At 41.6% G+C, this 22,667-nt stretch overlaps 1 protein-coding gene across 1 annotated transcript in view; it reads left to right on the top strand.

Moving 5' to 3' along the window:
• The window catches only part of bcas3 (BCAS3 microtubule associated cell migration factor), a 285,342-nt gene that overhangs the window by 58,797 nt on the left and 203,878 nt on the right, over positions 1-22,667 (top strand). Inside the window, 1 exon segment of the mRNA XM_084559322.1 lies at positions 18,125-18,275. Coding sequence (XP_084415448.1) covers positions 18,125-18,275 — 151 coding nt within the window.

Here is a 22,667-nt window from a genome sequence, read left to right as displayed (position 1 = left end):
GTAAAATATCACAGTTCTCATTAGTCATGGGCTTCCACGAATACCCCTGAGCTTTGATAGGTGTACTGCAGCCAGGGCTAGGCCGAGAACTTGATAAACACTTCAGAGAATCCAATGGCTGAAATAACCAGAAGGTAATTTTACACAATACAGAAGAATGTGTTTTCATTTTTTACATTCTCATTTCATGGAACTATTTCTTTTTAGCCTGCTTTGACGGTCCTGAAAGCAACTGTCCAACCCCTGAAAATACCTTTAACAGTTCAAGACAATGAAGTGTTTTTGAGGCATCACGGTCTCATGGAAAGTCATTGGCTTGTACAGTTCAAGTCATGGAATCAGCTGTGCTATATAATACACAGAACATTGATTTAAAGTATAGCTTTGCTACTGTTTAGAAGAGTTTCCAAAGGTTTTTGTGCTTTTGTGCTCGTTCAACAATAATATTTACATGGGCATTTTTGTATTGATCTAAGAGCTTTGTTATATAATTTCTATTCATTTTCACTTCTTAATATCTCTTGTAGTGTTCTGTGAGTCCTGCTCTTTTACATTTGATTAATACAACGTGTCAGATGCATTCAAGAACACAACGAAACATCTGTTTTAAACAGTTAATGACGCGAAACAGGAGTTTAGTTTATTATAACTTCATTACGACTGCTATGACTTAAGGTTTCAGTTGGTTAGTATGATGATGTTCTATGACGCGTATTTTGCATTTGTAAATTTAGGAATTTGTTTAATCCAGGTATTTAGGGTTAGGGTTCTTCTTTTCCAATTGAATCTAGGTATCTTCCAGGTAGGTTCTCTTTAAGCCAGATTCTAGTCAGTTCCAGATTTAATTATGATGTCTGCATTGCCCAAATGTAGACAGTAGCAATCATAGAATATCAAAGTTTTAAGTCTGATTTTCTAAAGTGTGTGAGTGATATGCTGTAAAATCACAAGGGTTCTCCCACAAAAGGAATAAGGTACCTAAAATTAGGTACTGTACTTTAGTGTCGACAATCTTGCTGGGCTCGCTCATTTTTAGCAGGACACTGTGCACTAGGGGTTGCACCGACTAGTCGACTTTACTGCTGTGGCAGGAAGTCGACTAGGCGCAGATCACGTGACAATAACAACACAGACGCCCCCGAGAAGACAGTTGTGGAGCCCACTGGGTCATCACATCAAACTAGCAGTTGTTCATCAAGTGTGTGGAAATACTGCACTAAAGATGAAGTCCATTCCGACGTGACGTGCAGAATATGTAGTCCCGTACTACTGCAATGCACACTCACCTGAAAAGGCATCCACTAATGCTAGCTAGAGGAACGGTCCAAGATCAACAACTTCACAAAATGTCCTGCGGCAACAGAGAGAAGGAGGCTGTAAAACAACAATTTGCTGGTGAATTTCATTGTCTAAAGTTATTAGATCTTTAGCTGCTATACACGGAAAAGGCTTCGGAGATATACAGACTTTTTTTTTATCCCGGCTACACTATCTGTTCTTACAACATGCTGTGAAGTACTATTAAATGGTATTCACAGTGCCGATTAATAGAGGCTAAACATATAGTGCATGTGTTAATGTTCAGTTCATTTGTGTTCTATTAGTTGGTACCTATTAGCTGTGGTTGTAGAGCGTGTTATTTATGTAGTATAACACCTTCAGTGCCTGGTTTTTCCGTTAACAGTACACAGGTTAGAAAATCATCTTTAGCTAAGGCTAGCTGTGGCTGCATTCACACTAGCTTTGACTATCTCTGGTGTAGTTTTTACCTGTTTTTTGTTGCTTCTACAAAAAAATCCCACAGTTCTTCAAAGTATTACTATCAAATTATTACAATAGAAATTTAAGAGACATATAAAGTTAAGTTGTGGTCTCATAATCTTAGTGCTTTGTAGTACAATATAGTAAATGACCTGTTTCTTTAAAATCCATAGGTGTACTAATGTACTGAGGGAAGTCAACAGATTGAATGAATGTATTGAATATTTAATTCACAGGACTGTTCCATTATTATGATTCACTACCTCAAATTTAATTCACATCATGCAATATATTGCAATATAATTGCAGTCAGTCATGCAATGGTAGTAAATAATATGAATATGAAACTTAATCCATATTCTATCTTCTTCACCCTAAACTGCTCCCAAGATCTGTTCTGAGTTACACTCTACAAGTTTTCTTATGGACACAAATGGGTGACAGAAGTTAGTAGGACAAGGGGTCAAGTCTTATTGTTATCAGCTTGCCCCAGTACTCACACTGCACCCCAAACGACAGACACACAAATACACACGCGCACACACAGAAAGTTGGCGCCCTTGCTTCCTCTCTCCTTCCTAGTCTAGACCCAGACCCCTCTGTAACCCCTACACCAAAATACACACATTCCTCCACACTGTGAAAAATAGGCCATCAAACATTAAAAGGATGTCTGAGTTGGGAAAGTCACCGCTCCGCTGCGATGAGAGACGGAGAGGGACAGAAACATCAAAGTAGGGTAGGAGGTGAAAGTGAGGGAGCAAAGTAATGAGGTGCAATTGAGAAAAATGAAGGAGAGATAGAGCAGGGTGAATAAAGGAGGGTGAGGGGGGCAACAGACACGGGGAGAGAAAGATAAGTTTGTAGTAGCAGCGCTGAAAGCTGGGGTCTCGGGGAGAATGGTCGTAAATCACACTTTTGTTTCAAAGGAGAGCATTAGGGCCACCTGTCAACAATTAGTCCTCACAGTGATACCTTACTGTGTGTGTGTATGTGTGTGTGTGTGTGTGTGCGCGCGCATATTTTAGGGAGATAAAATATCTACAGCATTTTTTGTGGTTAAATGCATACAAAGGAGCAGGTCAGAATCTTCATTCAGAGAAAATTGAAGGTTTTCGTAACTGGAAATATTTTACAGCTTACATAAACGTACATAAACGTCCACAGGAAATTGCAATCACATTTCACACACTTTTATCAAGGTGTTAATTCAGTCCATACGAAGAGTAAAAAAAACACCAAGCCTCTTAGTGTGTGAACTATCTCGTGCTTGCAATGTTATAACCTTCTTTAAACTTGGGTGACTTATTCATTTTAATTTCACTGTGTAACAGTGACCGCCTTCCTCATTTTGTACAGTCAGATGCTGTATGTGTGTTGGTATGCATGTGTTTTCTCGATATAAAAATCAGGAAATAGACTCATTGGCTTGTTCTCATGCAAACACTTGTTGCAGTGGAAATTCATACTGAACTTAAACTAAACAATGAATGAGTACGAAATGTGCTTATTAAATGGAAGGTCTATAGTTTGTTAGTTTAAGTTAAATCATAGGCGACAAAATATACATGTAGCCTACAAAGTTGTTTCCATAAAAGTAAAAATAATAATAATAATGATAATTCACATGCAATTAGATAGTCCTACAACCAGTCAGAGCCATTTTGTTGCTAAGAAATTCCACTCCATGGTGCTCAGATGACGTACAGTATATGAGAGTACATAACTTGGCTGTTGCTCTAACCCTGACCATTGCCTCACAAAGCCCAATAAGAATGATTTGATTGGCTAGGTAGTCGATCTTTGTCAGAGCATAATCAGTTCCCAACGGAGTGTTTCCAGGCCAACTTTCAACCTATATGAGTCTGGTAAACACTCCATTTGAATTTCATTATGGGCTTTGTTTCAACTGATAAAGAGAAAAAAAAATACCTCTACATGCCATTAGATGTAGATACAGCCATTTTGTTGCTAACAAATTCATCTCCATGGTGCTCAGCTGATGTACAGTATATGACAACTTTGCTATTTCTCTTCTGTCCATCATCCCATGAAGCCCAATAAAGAAAAAAAAAAACATTTGATTGGTCGATCTTTGTCGGCGCATAATCGGTTCCCAACGGAGTTGTTCCAGACCAACTTTCCATCTAGTGACAACAACTGCTCTGGCTCCCAGGCTAATAAGACAGCACACAGCCTGTGTAGTATTGTACATGTCTTAATTTTTCAGTTTTTCAAGATTTGAAAACATTATGGAAATCTTCATCCAAAAATGTAAAGATTTCAAACTTCGTACAGTGAAGACTGTGTTTAACCAGTGCAGTCTTCTTTTCAGGCTTGTGTTGGCACTGATTACTGCTGTAATCAATCAAATACAAACTGTGCTTCATTTGTCATAACTCTCACAGACTGCCTATTTTGCACGTCAAACAATGCCATTGTCGTAGCGGCGGAGTCCTCTCCAGATTATGACCTGTGCAACTTTAAATACAATATCGTGCATTTTTTATGGCTTCTCTGTACAGGCAGTAATAAATTACACTTGTCAGACAAGGCTTTGCACAAAAACAAGTTAATCTTCACCTTGAAGAGCAAGCCTGCATTTATATGGCGCAAAAGTACCAAAAAGTGCATATTGCAGTAGGTCATTATCAGTTCACCAGGGAGATCACTGTGGGCTAAGGTCATGCAGGTCTCCGTGTGTCTTGTTATTTTGAAGATGAATTGGCTCCGAGGCGTCCTGCCACATGTAAATTTAGAAATCCAGCCCCCCTCCACCGCCTCCTCCGCCGCTGCCACCAGCATTGATAAAAACTCTGTAATTTGCGCAGTTTTCACCGGATGCAAACACATTGAGTCACATACGCTTTTGTGTCTGCCTTCCGCCTGTTTTTGAGAGCCGGGTGTGAATTTTGGGCAGTCAAGGCGGTTTCTAAGGCTGGCAGGGAGCAGCGGGGTGAGGCAAGCCGGGGCCGGGCCACCTAGCCACAACAGCTGCTCTGTGATTGTCGCCAGCGAGGACAGCGTTGATTTTTGGGAAGGAACTGTAGAAAAGTACACATCCTCCTCAAAGCTGCCAGCCCAGGCAGCCGGCACACCTAAAAATAGGGGCTGCAATTGGCCGTCTTCTTGTCACTGTTAAAATCTGGAATAGCTATTTATGTCGCAGTATACAGTACATGCCCCCCCACCACCCTTTTCCCCAAAGACTTTCCTCCGTGTGATCAATGTATTGTCATTTGAGGTGGTGACCCATAATGTGAGCATCCCACGCTGTAAAGTGCGGTTTGTCTGCGGCCCAGCTCATTCAAGTCTAGATTAGTACGTGCAGATGCTCTGCGCAGGGCAGAGGTTATTGAGACTATACCAGGCATACGGCAGCCGCTGTAGACGTTTTATTATTCAGATGTTTTTCAGATCCTGCCACAGTGCTGTATAATACAGCAGGGTGCAGTGCAAACAGGCTGTGAGCTCTCCAAAACCAACTTGATCATAATAATCTAAAAACCATCTTTAATTTGCTGTTCAGTCTGCGTTCATACTGCTTGTTATTCCGCCGTTACTTTGCCTTCTAGCGCGGTAGGCGGAGATGAGGTTTCCATTTACTGACAGGGGTTCTACTTTCAACATGAAATACAGTTAAATGTTCCCGCTTCCCCCCCCTTTTCTGCAACACTTTTATGACAGTTATGACTTGGTGTGCATTTTTTTAACATGCACGGATGCCTTTCGTGTGTATACAGAGCGCTGGTAATACACATCCCAACCATAGAACATCAACACAGGGTTATTAGTCAGTGCAACAGATTTGTTTCCTCACCAAGCAGAAGCCTTGGTGGTCCGATCATGGGGCCATCTGGGCCCTGGCACTGGTTCAGAGGGAGAGAGGGAGGCAAAAAACAAGGTGTGACGGGAAACTGTTAATTCACTTGTTGATAAAGGGACACTTCCTTTCTGCTATTAGAGGCTGACGGCTTGCTTATTTGGGTTTGGACTTTTGTTTTATCTCGCCTCGCCCCCCTCCCCTAGCACTCCCTTTTGTCAGTCATCGTCCCGTGGTGAAAACACAAACGCTCTGCAGAGGTCGATGCCAAGGAAACATTACCTCATAACTGCTGGCGTGTGACACGTATGTACACGGCCTCGCGCTGACCCTGTTTTTGACAGTATAGTTACTGTAAGTTAAACATTTGCAGAGGACAGACAGAAAATGCTGAACGTTCCAACCAGTGCATTCCCAGATTATAGATGGGTTTAACAGAGCAAGTCGCAGTCTTAATATCAAAAATGTGTAAACTGCGTGAACCAGAGGAACAGATTACTTGCCCAGATTTTAGTCGTCACGATGAGCTTCCTGTCCTGGATCAGGGATCAGCCTGAAACTGAGCTAACTAGCTAACACTTGTCCACATGTGGGCCATCCTTTTTCAGTTTCAACTTTTTTTATATACTTTCTTGTCACTTCTGCCTGTTGTATGTGTTTTGGTGTCTTTGTCACCACTAACCATCACCTAGCCACGATATGCTGAGCACTGACCATGCATGCAACATGCAACTCACATACACCTATCCGCCACAACATTAAAACCACGGACAGGAGAAGTGACAATCATCTTGTGATAATACAATGTTCTGCTGGGAAACTTTGGATCTGGCATTCATGTGGATGTTACTTAGACATTTGTCACCCACCTAGACCAGACCAGACACACCCATCCCATAGCAGTGACACACAAAAACGGTTTAGGAGCAACTCAAAAAAATCATGAAAAACAGCACAAGGTGTTGACCTGGCCTCCGTATTCACTAGATCCAAAACTGATCAAGTACTTGTAGAGGCCCCTTCCCTCAACCCATAGGACCCAAAGACCCCCACTAACAACATTCTGTTGCCAGACACCACAGGACACCCTCAGAAGGCCCATGTCCATTCTCAGATGAGTTAGAACTGTTTTGGAGGCACAAGGGAGACCTACACAATATTCGGCAGTTGGTTTTAATGTTGTGGCTGATCGGTGTACCTCCAACCTCAAATAGTTGTGTCCGTCCCTCCTTCTTTTACTTTGTCCTACATCTTCTTCGCATCTATACACACAAAAATACAAGGGTACACACGATAACACTCACTCCAGACATGAAGTACAGTGACAGTAGCATGGCTTCCTGTTTTTTTTTTTTACCAAGGAATTTGAGAAATATCAGGGACAATTAGTGTCACTTGAATATACTAACATATGCTTTCCAAGAAGTAAACTATGTAGTTATTGTTGAGGTAAAAATGTCCTAATGTCCTGGACTTCTACATAGCAGCACCCCGTGTTTTGCTTTAGTACCACAGTCGTCCTCTGTGTGGCGCTGTGTGGTCAAGATTGCCAGCAGTTTGCAGAGGGAGGAGCAGAGCAGTCAGGCCGCACTCCAGAGACAGACGGAGAGGAAAGGACTTGTAAAGCTTGAGTTGTTGCTGCAAGGGTTTTGCCTTGATACAAATCTAACAACAGAGAAAGAGTGGGGTAATTTCTCTGGCATTTTTTTTTTTTTTTTTTTTTTTTTTATGAATGGTCACTTCCTCCAGCTAAAACAACTTGCAGCCCTCCTCCGGAGTGTGTGTGTTTTTTATAGAGTCTGAACACCGGTGAATGTAGAGACCTGTTTTTTTTTTTTTTTGCCTTTGCCACATTTCTTTTTCTTCTATTTCAAATTTCGTTTCGAAGAACGCAAACGAGCGGAGACCCTTTTCTTAAAACGTTTTTATTCTTTAACTGCTATGAGAATTTGGTTTGCTTTTTAAACTTTGAGCAGCATTTCTTGTCACAATTCCAGTATTTAAATGAAAATAGAATCCAGCATCGCATTTAAATCCTATTTTATACATACTAATAATTTAACTTGCAAAGCACTTATGAGGAGGAACTAGAAAAAGCCAAATTGGTTCCTAAAAGGAGCAGATGTTCTTTTAAAAGCAGTTTTTCCCTCAACCTGCCTTGTATTCTAGAGGATTAGGCTGTGTGCATTTTTCAGGACATTAGATTTAACAGTTGTGTAGCGTTAAAGGTAAACCAGTGCTCAGGACTTGTGTTGTTCCGTCGGCAGGCTTCTGCCTGTGGTCGGCAGAGGAGCCAGAGCCCAGCTCGGCTTGAGTCAATAAACTGAGAGCTCAGCGCAAAACCACACAGCAATCGAACAAGCTGTTTACCCTGAAAATTAGCCTTCCCCTGTACTTTTAAGGCTTTTAAAGCGACCAAAAATACACAGTGTGAGGAATATGTATCTTGGCCGGCGTTCGGGCTCCGCCAGAGACCTCTGTCCTTTTTATACGAACCCTAATAACTCAATCTGCACAACCGCTAAACCCTCTTATCACCGGGTGCTTGCCGCTGCACTCATCATTATTTGATTTGCAAAATTGTAAGGTAGAGATAAAGAAATAAAGCTGGCTTGCTATTACACACAGGCGGCACTTGTGGCTTCCAGCTTATTGCCTACCATGTGAAAAGTGCACGCTTCTGAAAAGCCAAAGCCGTCCATTGTCAGAGAATCAATAGGTTTTACATCCTGCTTTTGTTGTGCAGCAGCATGTGAATCGTTTTCATACTTAGATTTTCTCTCATTTCAGTGCTAGATTTTTTTATTTTTTTTTTATCTTGTAGTTTAAAGCCTTTAGTGAAGTGTTTGTCTTATATGGCACAATGGGTCTGCTGCCAGCTTATGGAACCTAATTAGTCACAGTTTACACAATATACTTAATATAATTCAGACGTCCCCATAATTTATACATTTTCTGCTGCACCCACACTAATATATTTTTAGTACCGAGTTTATTATGTATGAAGCCAACACTTAGACCTAAGAGCAGATAGGTCCTTGCTCAGAGTTAAATTAGTTTCTCAAGTTTTTGCAAAATTTCTGTCATGACCTGAGTGACTGGAGTGTCTCTGAAATATTACACTACTCCAATAACATATATTCATGTCACGCAAGTTATTACGTGACAGAACGTTATATATGAATTCTACAATACATTTAATATTGTCAAGCAAACAGTTTAAACTAGTAATATATGGCCATTTGACATGTTTTTTTGTACTTTTCTTTTTTCTTTTTTTACAGAAAATGTCTATGAACATGAAAAGAAATCTTTTATTTCCTTGCTTTTAAATTGCCAGCTCTTCTGGTATCACGTCTAAGTGTTTTTGACGTGCTGTTTATTTAGACTGGCTTGTCAAAACTCCGGTTAAGTCCAGATCAAAGTGGCCTGGCGGTTGTTACCAGCTTTTCAAACAAGAGCTTCTGTCACAGTTGAACATGACTGAAAAGTCAATCAATCAGCCTTTAGACCAGGGTCATTTTTTTTTTTTTTTAAAAAGGAGAAAGCTGATCAGTGTATGCGTTTTTGACTACAGTAGTGGACAGGAGCAGCTGTGACAAAATAATACAACAAGAAAAGAGTTAGCCTGGCCTCTGCAGAAAACAAATTGAAAAGCAGACATTTTATTTTGACTTCATGATTTTCATCCACTTGCTCACGAGGGCAGCGCAGGGCGGCTGTGACGGCAGCGCAGACGTCTCATTATCTCTTCTCTGTCTCCCTTATTGTTTCCTCTCCTTCGTACCACGGGGTTATAAAAGGAGAGGCATTAAGAGCCAGACGGAGCGACGGATGCAGCCAATCTCCTCTCTGACTGTGGAGGCTGGCTTCTTCTCGTTTAGCTCCAAGCACACCGATGTTTTATTCACACATGCCGACTTAAACGCCTCAATTCTGACTTGAGATAGAAAAAAAAAATAGATTAAAAAATTGGCAGTGTTGGAAAATTATTTTCACATACAATATACAGTTAAAACTATGCTAACAGTCTTCTTCATTAGTTTCATCTTTATCATTTCCCGTGGCATGGTTGTAAATGACGGCTTGAAATTGAGGACTTATTTTATTATCACATTTTTTTCAGGTCCGCTTGATTGAATATAAGGGCAGTGTGTGGCATTCTGAATTATTTCAGAGTAAGTTGGCCCTAACGCTATTATTAAAATGATTTAATATCAAAACTTGATGTGTTTTCTAAGTTAGATTCAGCTAAATCCAGTTCAAAGTAATCAAAATTAGTCTGGAAATGGCAGAGAATTGGTGAATTAAAACCCTTTGGACATCTAGAAAAATGTACATACTGTACTGGATGTATTATTCAGAATTTTATAAAATATCTAACCTATATTATGAACAAATGAATACAAAAAAATAAGAATAGAGATCTTACATTCTGCATACTGCTCAAGTTATGGTCACCAAATTAACTTGTCCCATATTACAAAATATTAGAAAACAAATTTTTGCAATGAATGTTTTTCTGACTAAAACATGAGTCAGCTCTCAGTCAGCCTTATTATCACATATTGACATTTAAGTTCAGAAAAACAGCAAAAACATGCATCCCGTCTTTCTCCAGCTCCCTCTCTCTCCCTCTCTCTCTCCTGCTCCCTCTAAATTGCTTTGTAAGTCTGCACGCCGTATATGTGCACATTCATCAACCCCCCCTCCACCGCAGCCCCCCACCCACCTACACCCAAAACCCCCCAAAAACCTCTCCTGCTTTCCCAAACATCCAATCATTGCCCATAACCCGTCCCTCTTTTGCTGTGAGGTACCAGCTCCTTGACCCAAATCAGATGATGGCAACACACACACACACACACACACTTGCACTCTGCTACACACTTGTACACAAACACATATGGTTGGAGTGTGGGTGTCATCTGATCCAGCGGAGCTGTCTGACCCCCTCCCTGCTCTTCTTGCTGGCGACTCAGTCCTGTCTGATGAAGCCTTGTAAATACTGACATGCTGTAAACTCGTGTATCTGATTTCAGGGTGCTGTTTGTGCGAGCATGTGTGCCTGCATGTGTGTGTGTGTGTGTGTTTTTTTTTTGTTTTTTTTATGTTTGTGTGTGCGTTCACCCGATTGGTGTCTGTTAGAAATGCGCATGTGTGTTTGATGTAGACATGTTTCTGCTTCTGTATTGCTGCTCGCTTTTCCTTCCCGCCTGCTGCTCTTTTCCTCTTCGTTACAGCGCAGACTGCTCGTTGGCCATGTGCAGCATGTTACACACTAAACATCGCATTTACTTTATAGTATCAGGGCATTTATTTCCTGTTTTGTTTTCTTGTTTTTTTTTCTTTTTCGTCTTATTTTTTTAGCCGTTACGGAGCGTCTGTTTTTCTAAGCTCCCCGACATGAGAAACGTCAGTAAAAATACAAAACGCTCAAAAAATGTTCCCAAATAGGGCTGTTAATAAAAGCTCCCCGTTAGCTTGCGGTCTGGGAGTGGGAGACCGGGCAGGAAGCCATTTTCACACAGGCCGGCCTGACCTCGACTCTTAACTCTGACTGAAAATAGCAGACAAGCAAGATTGCCGTACAAAGAGAAGAGAGAGAGAGAGAGAGAGGGAGAGAGAGAGAGAGGGAGAGAGTTGGGGGGGTGGAGGGGGGACCGAGCAGATAGATCCCTTGGCTGCAACGTTACTACCTGAGAGAGAAAGAAAGAAAAAAAATGGAAGGAGGACGAGAAACACAAAAAAAACGTCCTGATGGCTTTTCCACCAGTCTTGTGATTCCTTTTGCAAAACAGTAAATCTTGTGAAGTTTATTTTCTTTGCAGCATCTGTGTTTTATAAGGGCTCTTTTAATTTGTTTTTACTCTGTCCACTGAAGGATCCCCACTCCTTTTTTTTTTTCCTCCCCTTTGTGTTCGACCCTTTTTAGCCCTCCCCTCCGTCCGTTCCTCTGTCTTTCTTCTCCTCCCTTCTGTTTTCTTCTTTCTCCCTCTCTTTCCTCCTTCTGTGGAAGTGAGTGTTTTAATAATGATACTTTGGGGAACTGGGATGGCAGAGCAGCTTTCTCCTCCTGCTCAGAGGGGCTACCCCCCGCCCCCCCTCCCTCCATTCTGCTTCCTCTCTCCTGCTTTAATCCCTCCCTCCTTTAGCATGTCTGGGAAACTTGGTCTATCAAGGAGTGACTGGTGCAATGTGGAGATGGACTGATACTGGTTTACCACTATTGGACACTATTGGAAATTCAGATTTTGTAAATTCATTAATGAAATATTAAATATTGCCAATAAATTAAGTTAAAGCCATAATTAATTTTTAGGAAAAAAAATCTAAATTCCCTAATTTAGAATAATAATAATAATAATAATAATAATAATAATAATACATATTTAATAATGATAATAAATATTTAATAGTGATATATGAAATTTTATTATTTCATTATTAATAATAATGATACCCTAAAATTTTATTTCGCAGACAAGATTGAAAAAAAGATTGATAAAATTGAACACGGACACAATTACCAGCAAAATGTATATTACCGTATATATATTATAAGCATTTAAAAATAAAAAGATACGTTTTCAATTTCTCCTCAAATATACCACGGGAGCGTGCTCTTCCATCCAGGGTGAGGTAACTCACAGACTGTTTGTTTTTTCTTGTGGTAAATCTTAGAAATTTCATCTCATCAATATCAAAACACAGTTCCGATCTATTCCTGGCTCCGTCTCTCCGCGTTCGGGCACACGTGTTCTTCGTATAAACGCTCCGTAATCAGAATCAGCGCGGACAGGGCTTGCAGCGGCAGGGCTGCCGCAGAACGGGCGGCGAGCTAAAGAGTAATGATATCACTGAAACAGAAGTGTTCTCAGGTTTTCCCTGTGGGTCAGTGATGGATGTTAAAACCGGTTTTGTGTTTGGAATTCTGTTTATCTTTGGAGCTTAATGAATGAGCTCGGTGAGTGTTAGGGTCACTTGTGTTGCCTTCCCTCGAGTCCATCCAACCTTGTAAAACCTCCGATATAATTTCAATCTCGTTGACTGGAATAAAGAAACCCGTGAACTGGCAGTGTCCAAGGATTGCAAAGGAAATCAGAAGTAGATTTCTCTTGGCTCACTTATTAAATACGTGCTGTAAGCTGTACAGGTGGATAATAAATAATAATAATAATAATAAAAAGAAAATTACACTCACGTCTGTATATACTGCTATACATACATATCTGGGCATAACGAAAGACTTGGAAAATGACTTAAAATAATCAGCGTGTCTGACACTAACACATCAAATACTTGACACATTGAGGTACCTCATACTGATGCAAAAATCATGTAAAAAACAACATTTCCATAAAGCATGCCTGCTCATTGATTTGCCTAAATAAATGAATGACCTAAAACACCCAGGGCATTAAAGAGACAGCTACGACACTGGTGTGGCATTGGTATGCTACTAAGTAGCCGGCATTAACTAATGTACCAAATATAGGCAACGGAGGCAAAGAAAATGGGTGTAAGTGTGTTATATTAAAGCCAAGCTGTCAGTCACTAAACCATCAACAGGTTATAAATTGTCTGACTGACAAAGCAGAGCATTGTTGCGATGAATAATTTTTCATTTTAAGAATTGTATGGACTTTTATGTTTAAGACAACTAGAAAATTCATCCCATTGTAAGGGAGTTTTGCGCCTTTGGAGTCGGCCGTTTTTACGCCATGTGGGATTAGTCTGAAATCCAGTTTGAGCATGCATATTTTTGTTGGCATTTTTGTATGTAAAACCTCAAACTGAAAGCTGCCTCACCCAGCTGTTAATCCTGACCAACGGTTTGTTTGTGGCTGATTATAATCTATGATCAAAATGTCGTAGTAGAGATTTTGCACCCCGACGAGACAGGCAGCTACCGCAGTTTTTACACACTGCAACAACTGCCGTTTACATTAAAATACATATATATATATTTTTGTCTTTTTGGCCATGAAAATAGGAAATAAGCAAAAAAAAAATCAGCTTTTATCCAAAAAATACCATCCCACAGTTGCCATACGATCCTCAGATCCAAGGTCTTCTCTCTCTTCTAATTCCCAGAGCATCACTCAACATGTCACCTGCCTAATGTGCTGCCTCCTAACACTCCCCATCCCAGTTCCCTTCCAGTCCAGCTTCCCCCCCCCCCCCCCCTGTCCTGAAATATCCTCTGGCGCAATTCAAATAAGACACAGTGTTTGCGTGGGCATACACAGTCTTCGAAGCTTGTCCTTTCGCACATTGGCTCCTCATTGGAAGCCGCCTGCTTGTATTGGATGCAAATTGAGTATTAAAAGAGGGGAGAGAAACATGAGATAGCGTGACACTGGGGAGGCTGAGGAGAGAGAAAGAGTGCGAAGGTTAGAGAGACGGGCTTAATGCGAGAAGGGAATGCAAATGCTGTTGAGACAGGGAGAGCTGGATGGATAGTTGGATTAGTGGAGAAAGAAAGGCAAGGGTCAGGTGTTGGTGTGACTTTTTTTGGCAGGGTCTGAGTTTTCCTCTGGACGACGGCATCGGACCTGGATTTGCATTGATGGATCTTCTTTCCATGGACATGTCATGTATCAGTGCTTGGGCACATCACGCCCCAGTCATTAATCAAATCATGGCCTCCGTCTAGAGCTGTCTGTCTGCCAGACGCCTGTCTGCTTTGCTTTCTTTCTCTCTCTTTTTCTTTGTAGTTACCTCGATCAGCCCTTTTTCCTCTATGAATTCCTCTTTTGCACGGATGTCTTTCCCTTTTTATATTTATTATAAGTAAGACATATATATCAGCTTTTATCTAGCAGTGCAGCACTGCAGTAGTGGTACAGTAGAAGAAATAACACCTGCTTTTTTTCAAGAAAGCCTTTTAATAGTCAAATAAATTCTGCTGGTTTTGGTATCTCCTTTAATCCATCCTGCTAGTGACCAATAATATCTCAACCTCAATGTAAATCTAAAATTCCAAACTCCCCGTCTGTTCTAGTAAGAGCAAGTTAAAACAGGCATGTGCGCTTTTTTCTGTACACATAATTCCGCATTATAAATTTCTTACATGTTTTCATGAAATCACGGACACGTGCACAGGCCTGACTTCCAATCCCTCTGTTTACCATAGGTGGATGTAGACACACCCTTAATCATTTGTTTGCATATGTCTACTCCACCACTCTGTCTATGAAAATAACAGCGAAGAAGTGCCTGTTTCACACGATTGCACTGTCAAGTCTTTAACAAAACCAGACGTCCTTCAGTGCAATCCCTCCTGCAAAACGGATTAAAACGGAATAAATCCGAAGAATAAGCAGCGGTGCCTGTTGCAGACTTTTAAATAAACTTCGCAGTGCAGGTTGGCGATTCGATGGTGCGACCCCTGACACACTTGAGCGTGTTGAGAGTAGTTTTATTAAGGCTTGCCTCTTATTTTTACAGTTAACTCTTTACAATAACACACGGAAAAGGTTTACATGTATTTTGTTGCTTTTATGTATTTTAAACTAATCCCACCAGAAAGCATTGCACATTAAACACACAATTAAACACGTATCTGTTGCTTAGAACTCAATCATCCTGACACCATATTTCATTTCATTTAAAGATTTATTTGACAGAGTAGCAAGGAAAACATAACATGCACGTCTCGTCTGCCCCTTGAAAACGTAATCTTTTTTTTAAAAAATGAGACGTAGAGGGAGAAATCTAGGAAACATTTACAGTTGGATACGTATTTCATCCTAACCAACATGAGAAAATGACGCAAGTTGAAGTCCATAGCATTAGTTGTGACGGCATGAATTTGCAGAACCTAAACATTATCTTGACGAATGTCCTCCCCTGTCCCCATATTTTTTCCCATTCTGTCTGCAGCCCACCACTGCATATCCACTCACAAACACACACACACACACACACTCACTCACGCGCCCTCGCCGCCTGCCTCTCAGCCATCCTTTCACGTATCATCTTCTGCCGGTGCGTGATCTCCAACACGTTCTTCACTAACTTGTCTTCACTGTCTGGGGGCTTATGACAGTTTCGGGACCCCTCGGGCATGAGTGACAGCGCGGTGTGATGGTTTGGTCAACTGCGATCGTCACCCCACCGTCTCAGTTCGGCCACACCTGTTGCACAAATTTATTTTTATGATGGGGGTGGGGTGGGGTGGGGGGGCTGACGACAAATAATGCACTGGAGCAAAAGTGAAACGTCAGTTTTAGATGAGGATGTTAAATTCATTGACACCCCCACCCCCAATCCTCACTCTCTGCTCTCCTCTTAGCTCAAGCACCATTATGGCTTTTCAGGCTGCTTCCTGTACAAATTCTTTTTTTTTTTCTCTCTCTCTCTCTCATCTGCCCCCCAACCCTCAGCACAAAAGGTGGCTGCCCATGCTCTGGGGGTGTAGCACTTTTTGAAATGTGGAGGGCTTTCAGAAGCTGGCCTGCTTTAGGCCTCTGTTAGTCTGACCAGGAGAGGAGCAGAGGGAAATGAAGGACAGGTTTGTGTAATGGTCTCCTCTCCCCATGCGAAGGTCACGCAGCTTTGTTGGTCTGCGGAGGTCTAAAAGACAGGCCTTTGGAGGACCACAAAGCAGAGCTTTGGCAAGGCTAATGAAACTCAGAGCTACACGTTAATGATCTAAAAGACTGGACCAAAACACTCAGCGGTTCCTTTCCGCTCGCATACAGCCTCCTCTTGATCGCTCCTTCCAAATAATGACAAGGCACTCTCCTCCTCTACCTTTATTGTGACCTTTGATGTCCGCCTTGTTTTCTTTGTCTCCGCGTCCCCCCTCCCTCCTTTTCATTCCTTTATGTTACGTGGCTGTCACTCATCTATTAAGGCAACAAATGGAACAAGGAAAACATTCAGAGAGCGTATTGTGGTGCACCCACAGGTTTGCTCTTTATTTCTTTTGAAAGCCCTTGAACTTGGAATTTTCCTTGGGCTGCCCATTGAATCAGCAGGATACACTTTTTTTTTTTTGTTGTCGCTATTGTCATGGGATTACAAACATATTTGTTTTATAATCCACATTTCTAAACCCTTATGATTTAATGTTTCTGTGTTACTGTTTATATGCGATTGTGTCTTTTATCATTGTACTAATGGAAAAAAAGAAAAAAAAGAAACATCTTGCCTCTAGTGGTAGTTGTGCAGATAGTTTGGTGTTATTTGTCCAGGTTTAGGGGTAAGCTTTTTGCCTCCGCCCCTAGCGATGGAGGCAAATGGAAATGTGTTTTCTGCAGTAATTAAAAAACAACAAAAAACAACAACGTTCTGTGAAAGCCGGGGAAATAAAGCTCAGTGTATTTGCTTGTATTGGGTTCATTTTAGCGAAGTAAATGTTTTAAACTTAAATGTTACGGTTGATTTTCTGGGTCTGGGTGACAAAGTGTGGCCCTGCAGCAAACAAGAGCATGTCCCCTTAGTGGAGGGACACAGGAATCTGGCATGGCCAAGGAATTTTTGTTTTGCATTTAGTGATGAATTGAAATTTACCGGCAAAAAAATAAAAAATAAATTAGTCCATAGTTTAGAAATTGAACTCCCCTCCCTGCCAACACTTCAGGCTCCAATGAGAGCGTGAGGTGTGGTTGAAATCTCCACATGAAGCTACATCGTTATTAAATTTTGTCAATGGATTAATCGTGTTAAAAAGAAAAAGTCATTCACATTTTGCATTCAAACAATAGCATGCTGTTCTTGCCAGAGGTCATCTCAGCCCGACTTGCACAACAAACAGTGCTGCCAGTAAGAAGGCGACTACCTGAATGCAAAGTTAAATAGAAAGTGAACTAGCAGCCTCTTTCTCCCTGATGTAGCTGGTTAAGGTCATTAGGCCTTTAAGAAGCCCTTTGACATGGCCTGATTATGTTTGGCTGGAGCTACGCGGCGTATGTGAGACGAGATGTGATTCTCTGGATCATCTGTCTTTGCGGGTGTGTTTTTGTGTTTGCCCGTGTACGTGCGTGCGTGCGTGTGTGTGTGTGTTGCGCCAGTGTGCAGGGACTGTTGATTGGCCTTGATTAACAGACTGCCAGGCACTAGGAGCAGAGCCTTTGTAATGTAGCATCTTGAGTTGGTTATTTCCAGTCATTCCACAGGAGGCCTTGAACCCAGGGTTGTGTGTTTGCGTGTGTGAGGGGTTGAGAGCGGGAGGGAGGTGGTGGTTCACTTTTAAAAAACAAAACAAAACAAAAAAATAAAAAAAAAGTCAAACAAGACACAGAAAGGTGCAGATTTTCTTGCACGAAATGTCAGATGCCATTTTTAATTTGCTTCTGAGTAAACAACGTGAAGAATTAGCATCTTTAAAGAGCACTGAACTAAAAAAAAGCCTCCACTGAGCACTACTGAACAATGAATTATGTATTTTGTACCAGGATTTGCAGTGCAAGTTTTTGCTGCCATTACCTTGGATGGCTCTTGATCGGCATATTCCGGCCTTGCTGTCCAGTTCTACTCACTGGAAACGCTTTTAGTAACTCTGTGCATCTGTTTGTTTTTATTTTCCAGCCAAACTGACCAGCCAGGATTCGTACAACAACTTCACCAACAACAACATGGGGAACCCTCGGCTCACCCCGCTGCCCAGCCTCACCGTTGTGCTGCCCCTGGCTCAGATCAAACAGCCTATGACCCTGGGCACCATCACCAAACGCACCGGGTAGGTACCATAAACACACGCAAATACACACACACACACGCGCGACCCTTCTCCACGGGATCTCCAGTTTATTATGCACATGTGTTATACAGCTACAGTATCAAATGATCCCATTACCTCATTATTACAGAATCCATAACTGTCATCTTCCTTTAGTCGTAGACAGTCACTTTTGTTTACCGTTTATAACCAATGTACACACTTAGGACACACTGTAGTGTAGCTTTAAGCACATGTGGCATTTTTAAGAGTTGATCATGAGACCGTCAGAAAAAAAAAAAAAAAAAAAAAAAAGCTGGTGTGGTACAGCTTTTACTGTTTATACAGACGTAGAAATCATTCACTGGTGGCTTTAAAACGCTTCATAAATGTGTTCAAACTCATCTATGTCTATCTTTGGCCTTGAGGACTTTGTTTCAGATTTCACATCCCATGCTCTCATTGTTGTGGAGAGTAGAGAAGGGTTCACATAATGACAGAATAAATTCAAATAAGTGTGTTATATTTTCTGTTACAGGAGTTTTTCACAAATGTCATTATCTCTCTTCATGCAGTACCGTTATATTGGGTTGTAAACAGTTTTATAAGCTGCTTAAAACCTTAAAGAGGATGATTGCTTTATTATATTTAATAAGAAATACAAAATATATATTATATATAATATATAATATTCTCTAAATTTAAGATTCTTCGGAGCAGGTGGCTTTGTACACCATCTGGTAATGTGAATATAAAACTGTGTACTGGTTGATCAGACGCTTCTGTTCTTTGGTTATTGTGTTCATTTAGATTTTTGTTAAAAAAAAACAACAACTTTCCAACTACAATTTCGATGGAAGGCACACAACGGAAATCTTTAAAATATATTGTCTCCAGAAGGGTAGAGTGTAAAAGGATTATTGGCAACTTCACAACCTCTGCTAAATTTACAATTTGGCTGGGGACAAGGAAAATTTAAATCATGCTGGATTACATCTTTAACGTCAGCCTGTGATTTGCTGTCTCTTTTCATTAATCACATTGTAAAAACTCTGTATTGTGTCAGCGGTAGCTCTGTGTAGGCCAGAGCTTTTCCTCTCACACATCCAGCTGATCCTCATGGACTTCCTTTGTCTCAGGCCACCATGTCTTTTGCATAGGGTAATGAAGCACAGCATACATGCGAATGCATTCTGTGGGCTGTTTGGAAGGCAGACAAAACACATCCAGCAGTGCAAGAAAAAGAAATACAACCCTGCCAGTGATTTTGAATTGCGTTCAAGCCGTATTAAAGGCAGCGCAGCGCTGTCAGTATGAAAACAGGTTTAGTTGTGAAAGGAAGACAGCTCTGCTCCCATGCGCCTTTGCCTTTTCTTTCACCTGGATCTTTGCCATACATTGAAATTTTGTAGTTTTAAGGACATCAACAAATACAGGCCTGTGCTACATGCATTTACATACAGTACAGGTGGCTCGACAAATACAGGCAGATTTTAATATTTTAATTTAAATGTAATTTTCATGCCCTGTTTGAATGGGAAATGCTATAATGATTCAAACAGACAGTGAGGGATTTATATCCCCGTGATATTTGATAAGTGAGCTCTGAGGACAAAAATAGATGCCTGAACCTGCGGTCAACATACACAGCATCAGGTCATTTTCCAAGTCATTAAGATGACCTGCAAACTTCATTTGCTTTGTAAAGATGATTATTGCATGTGGGGCCACTGTGGTGTCCCGTGTTGGTGTGTTTATGATGATGCTCTGGTAGTGCTGGTTTGCATTTGGTTTCGCAGTTGTAATATTTATCGACATACGGAATCAGGGGTGGGTTGATTTAATGACTGCTTTTCAACTTTCATATTCTCTCTATTCACCTATATGATGCAGTTACGGTCATGATACTGTTCATGATCATGTTTTTGTTTTGTTTTTTCTAAAATGAAACATAAAACTCGGCAGTAGTTGTATGCCAGAGGATTTTTCCTTTAGAAGACCTACTGCCAGACTGTTACTCTCAGTTTCAATAGAGATGAAATGGTTTATCTCATCCTTGGGTTATTCTCCATGAAAAGAAAAAACTGTGAATAAAGCTGTGCTCAGACTCCTGATTTTGAAATTAGGTTTCATCGCACTCTTCGGGTCAAACTTCACAGACATTTTTTCACTCTGAAGGAACTGAAAATTTGCGCTACACACACTACAAGATATTGGTCAGATTATTGTCCCAGTTTAGAGAGCAATGGACGCACCGCCTACTTCAAATAATTTCAGTGACAACTGGATGTGAACAAAACCGAGGCTGGGGTGCAACGACTTGCTGTAACTGTAATGATCCACACTCCAGCTCTGTTCCGTGTCTTGCTGGCTTGTTTCTCTCATTGGCCGTTGTGAAAGTACTGACGTAACATCCAGACTTCAAATCCGGGCAGCCCTGATGATTCTGCAGAGGGGATCTGTAAATCCCTCGCATTACCACATCATCTAAATCCGGACCTCGATACCAGGCAAGGTCCGTACTTGATTTGATTGGCTTCTCTGTCATTTTCTTGGCTACCGTTGTGTGAAATCCCACCCCCGACAGGGGATTGTACTTTACGGAGCCACAGGTCACCTACAAAAACACAGACTGTTTTAAACCCCTTAAACAGTTGACCAGTATTGTTGTTTTTTTTTTCTCGGTGGGACTGTCCTTGCGACGGGGCAAGTGACATTTATGCGCGGTTTATGCTTCTGCGTCAATTTGACGCCATGGCTACGGCGATAGCCCAGACCCTATGCAGACCCTGACGGCGTAGCCTGACATGCACCTCCCCAGAAATGTAGCTACGCAAAGTGAAGCAGGAAGTTGAAGCAAAAATTAAGCCAACTGGCAAAAAAGACACCGTGCCGGCACCGGTGTAGGCTACATGCGTAGGTTATGGTATCTAATCCCGCGGAAGCATAAACCGCACTTTAGTCACCCAAGGGTTCCTAGTGATTACATAAGTCTTAGAAGAAAAAAAAAAATCACAAATTTTTTTGTCCACCCCCTTTAGATAAAGTCATGTTACTGGACACTAGATATTGTCAGGATGCTGAATTTAGTGCATCTCTATGTCAATACAAACTGCAGCTTCCAAAATGACAACAATTGAAACCAGTGAGCCAAACAATGTGTGAATAGCACATGTCTAAATTAGGCTTACAAAGATACGTATTAAATAATGTGCTTCACTGAAGTGCACAGCAGTAGAGCTTTGTTGTCAATATGACCAATATCGGATATAGCCAGTCCTATCTTTAAACTCTCTCTTTGTGTGAAAAATTGGTGAAATATTTCACTTTTTCCGCACACTCTGTCTGGTCATGAAACCCGTCCAACAGCTGTATTGGCTCTGTAGGACGCTATCAAAGCCTGGCCGGCTGCTTCGGTACTCCTTCATTCCATCCCTCCAGTAGAGAGGAGGCGTCGGTATTAATGCATCAGGACATGCAGCTGTGCGGCCTGCTCCTGCATGCACACGGTTGCACCGATACACCACACCAACAGACACTCACGCACTGAGTGGGGCAGCAGGTTTGGCCCCTAGAGTGGGGGGTGATATCATATGCTTTCACGCTATACTTGCACAGGAGTACCCAGGCACCATCTGTCTGTCTGTGCAGCCAGCCCCTTTCTCTTTTGTGTCTATGTGTGTGAGTGTGGTCTAAAGAGAGAGAGAGACAGAAGCATCCGGCAGCTGTATTTACACCTGTATGAGCAGATTCCTGTTGGCAGGACAGCAGAGGAACACACCAGCTGCTTAACCTACATTCCCTACCAAGCTGTCTTTGTGTGCACTGTGCCGTGACACACAAACACACACACATGTATGCACACACTGATGAAGCCTTTAGCCCCTCGGTGTTAGCCCCTTGGTGTGACCCGGCCAACCGCAGGGATGCCTTCATAGACCCTGGCATGCCCACAGACCACCAATGTGCAAGACACGCTGCTGTATTTCTTCAGAGGCCCCATCTCTGTGACATCAAAGAAGGTATCAACAAGTTCATGCAGACCCCCCTGCCCTCTTAATTTAGATTTTGGTGCCTCCCCTGGTCAAAGTGGGGGAGGTAGAGTCGGATGTGGCTCAGCATCCGCATGATAACTCCCCTCCAGACGAGGTCAGGCCGACCGGTGGAGAACCTAGCCAAGTTTCTGCGAGCCATCAGAGTCTTTTGGGAATCCTGGACGAGGTGTGTCAGCTCTGACCCTGCCTCTTGTTTCCTGTTAGCCAAACTTGGTAAAGGTTTGGACCCAGATGAATTTAAATCCCAAAGACGTAGGTCACAAATTCAAACGATTTGTGTTGGTGAAATGTCACTGTCACAATTTAATCTACGGAAAAGATTAAGACAAATATTCACAGTCCTCTGTACTTGTCCTTG

This window comes from Chelon labrosus, assembly GCF_963514085.1.
Source record: "Chelon labrosus genome assembly, chromosome: 13".
In the NCBI taxonomy this organism is placed as follows: domain Eukaryota; kingdom Metazoa; phylum Chordata; class Actinopteri; order Mugiliformes; family Mugilidae; genus Chelon; species Chelon labrosus.
The sequence above is the reverse complement of the archived record's forward strand: the minus strand, read 5'-3'. Positions and strand labels throughout refer to the sequence as shown.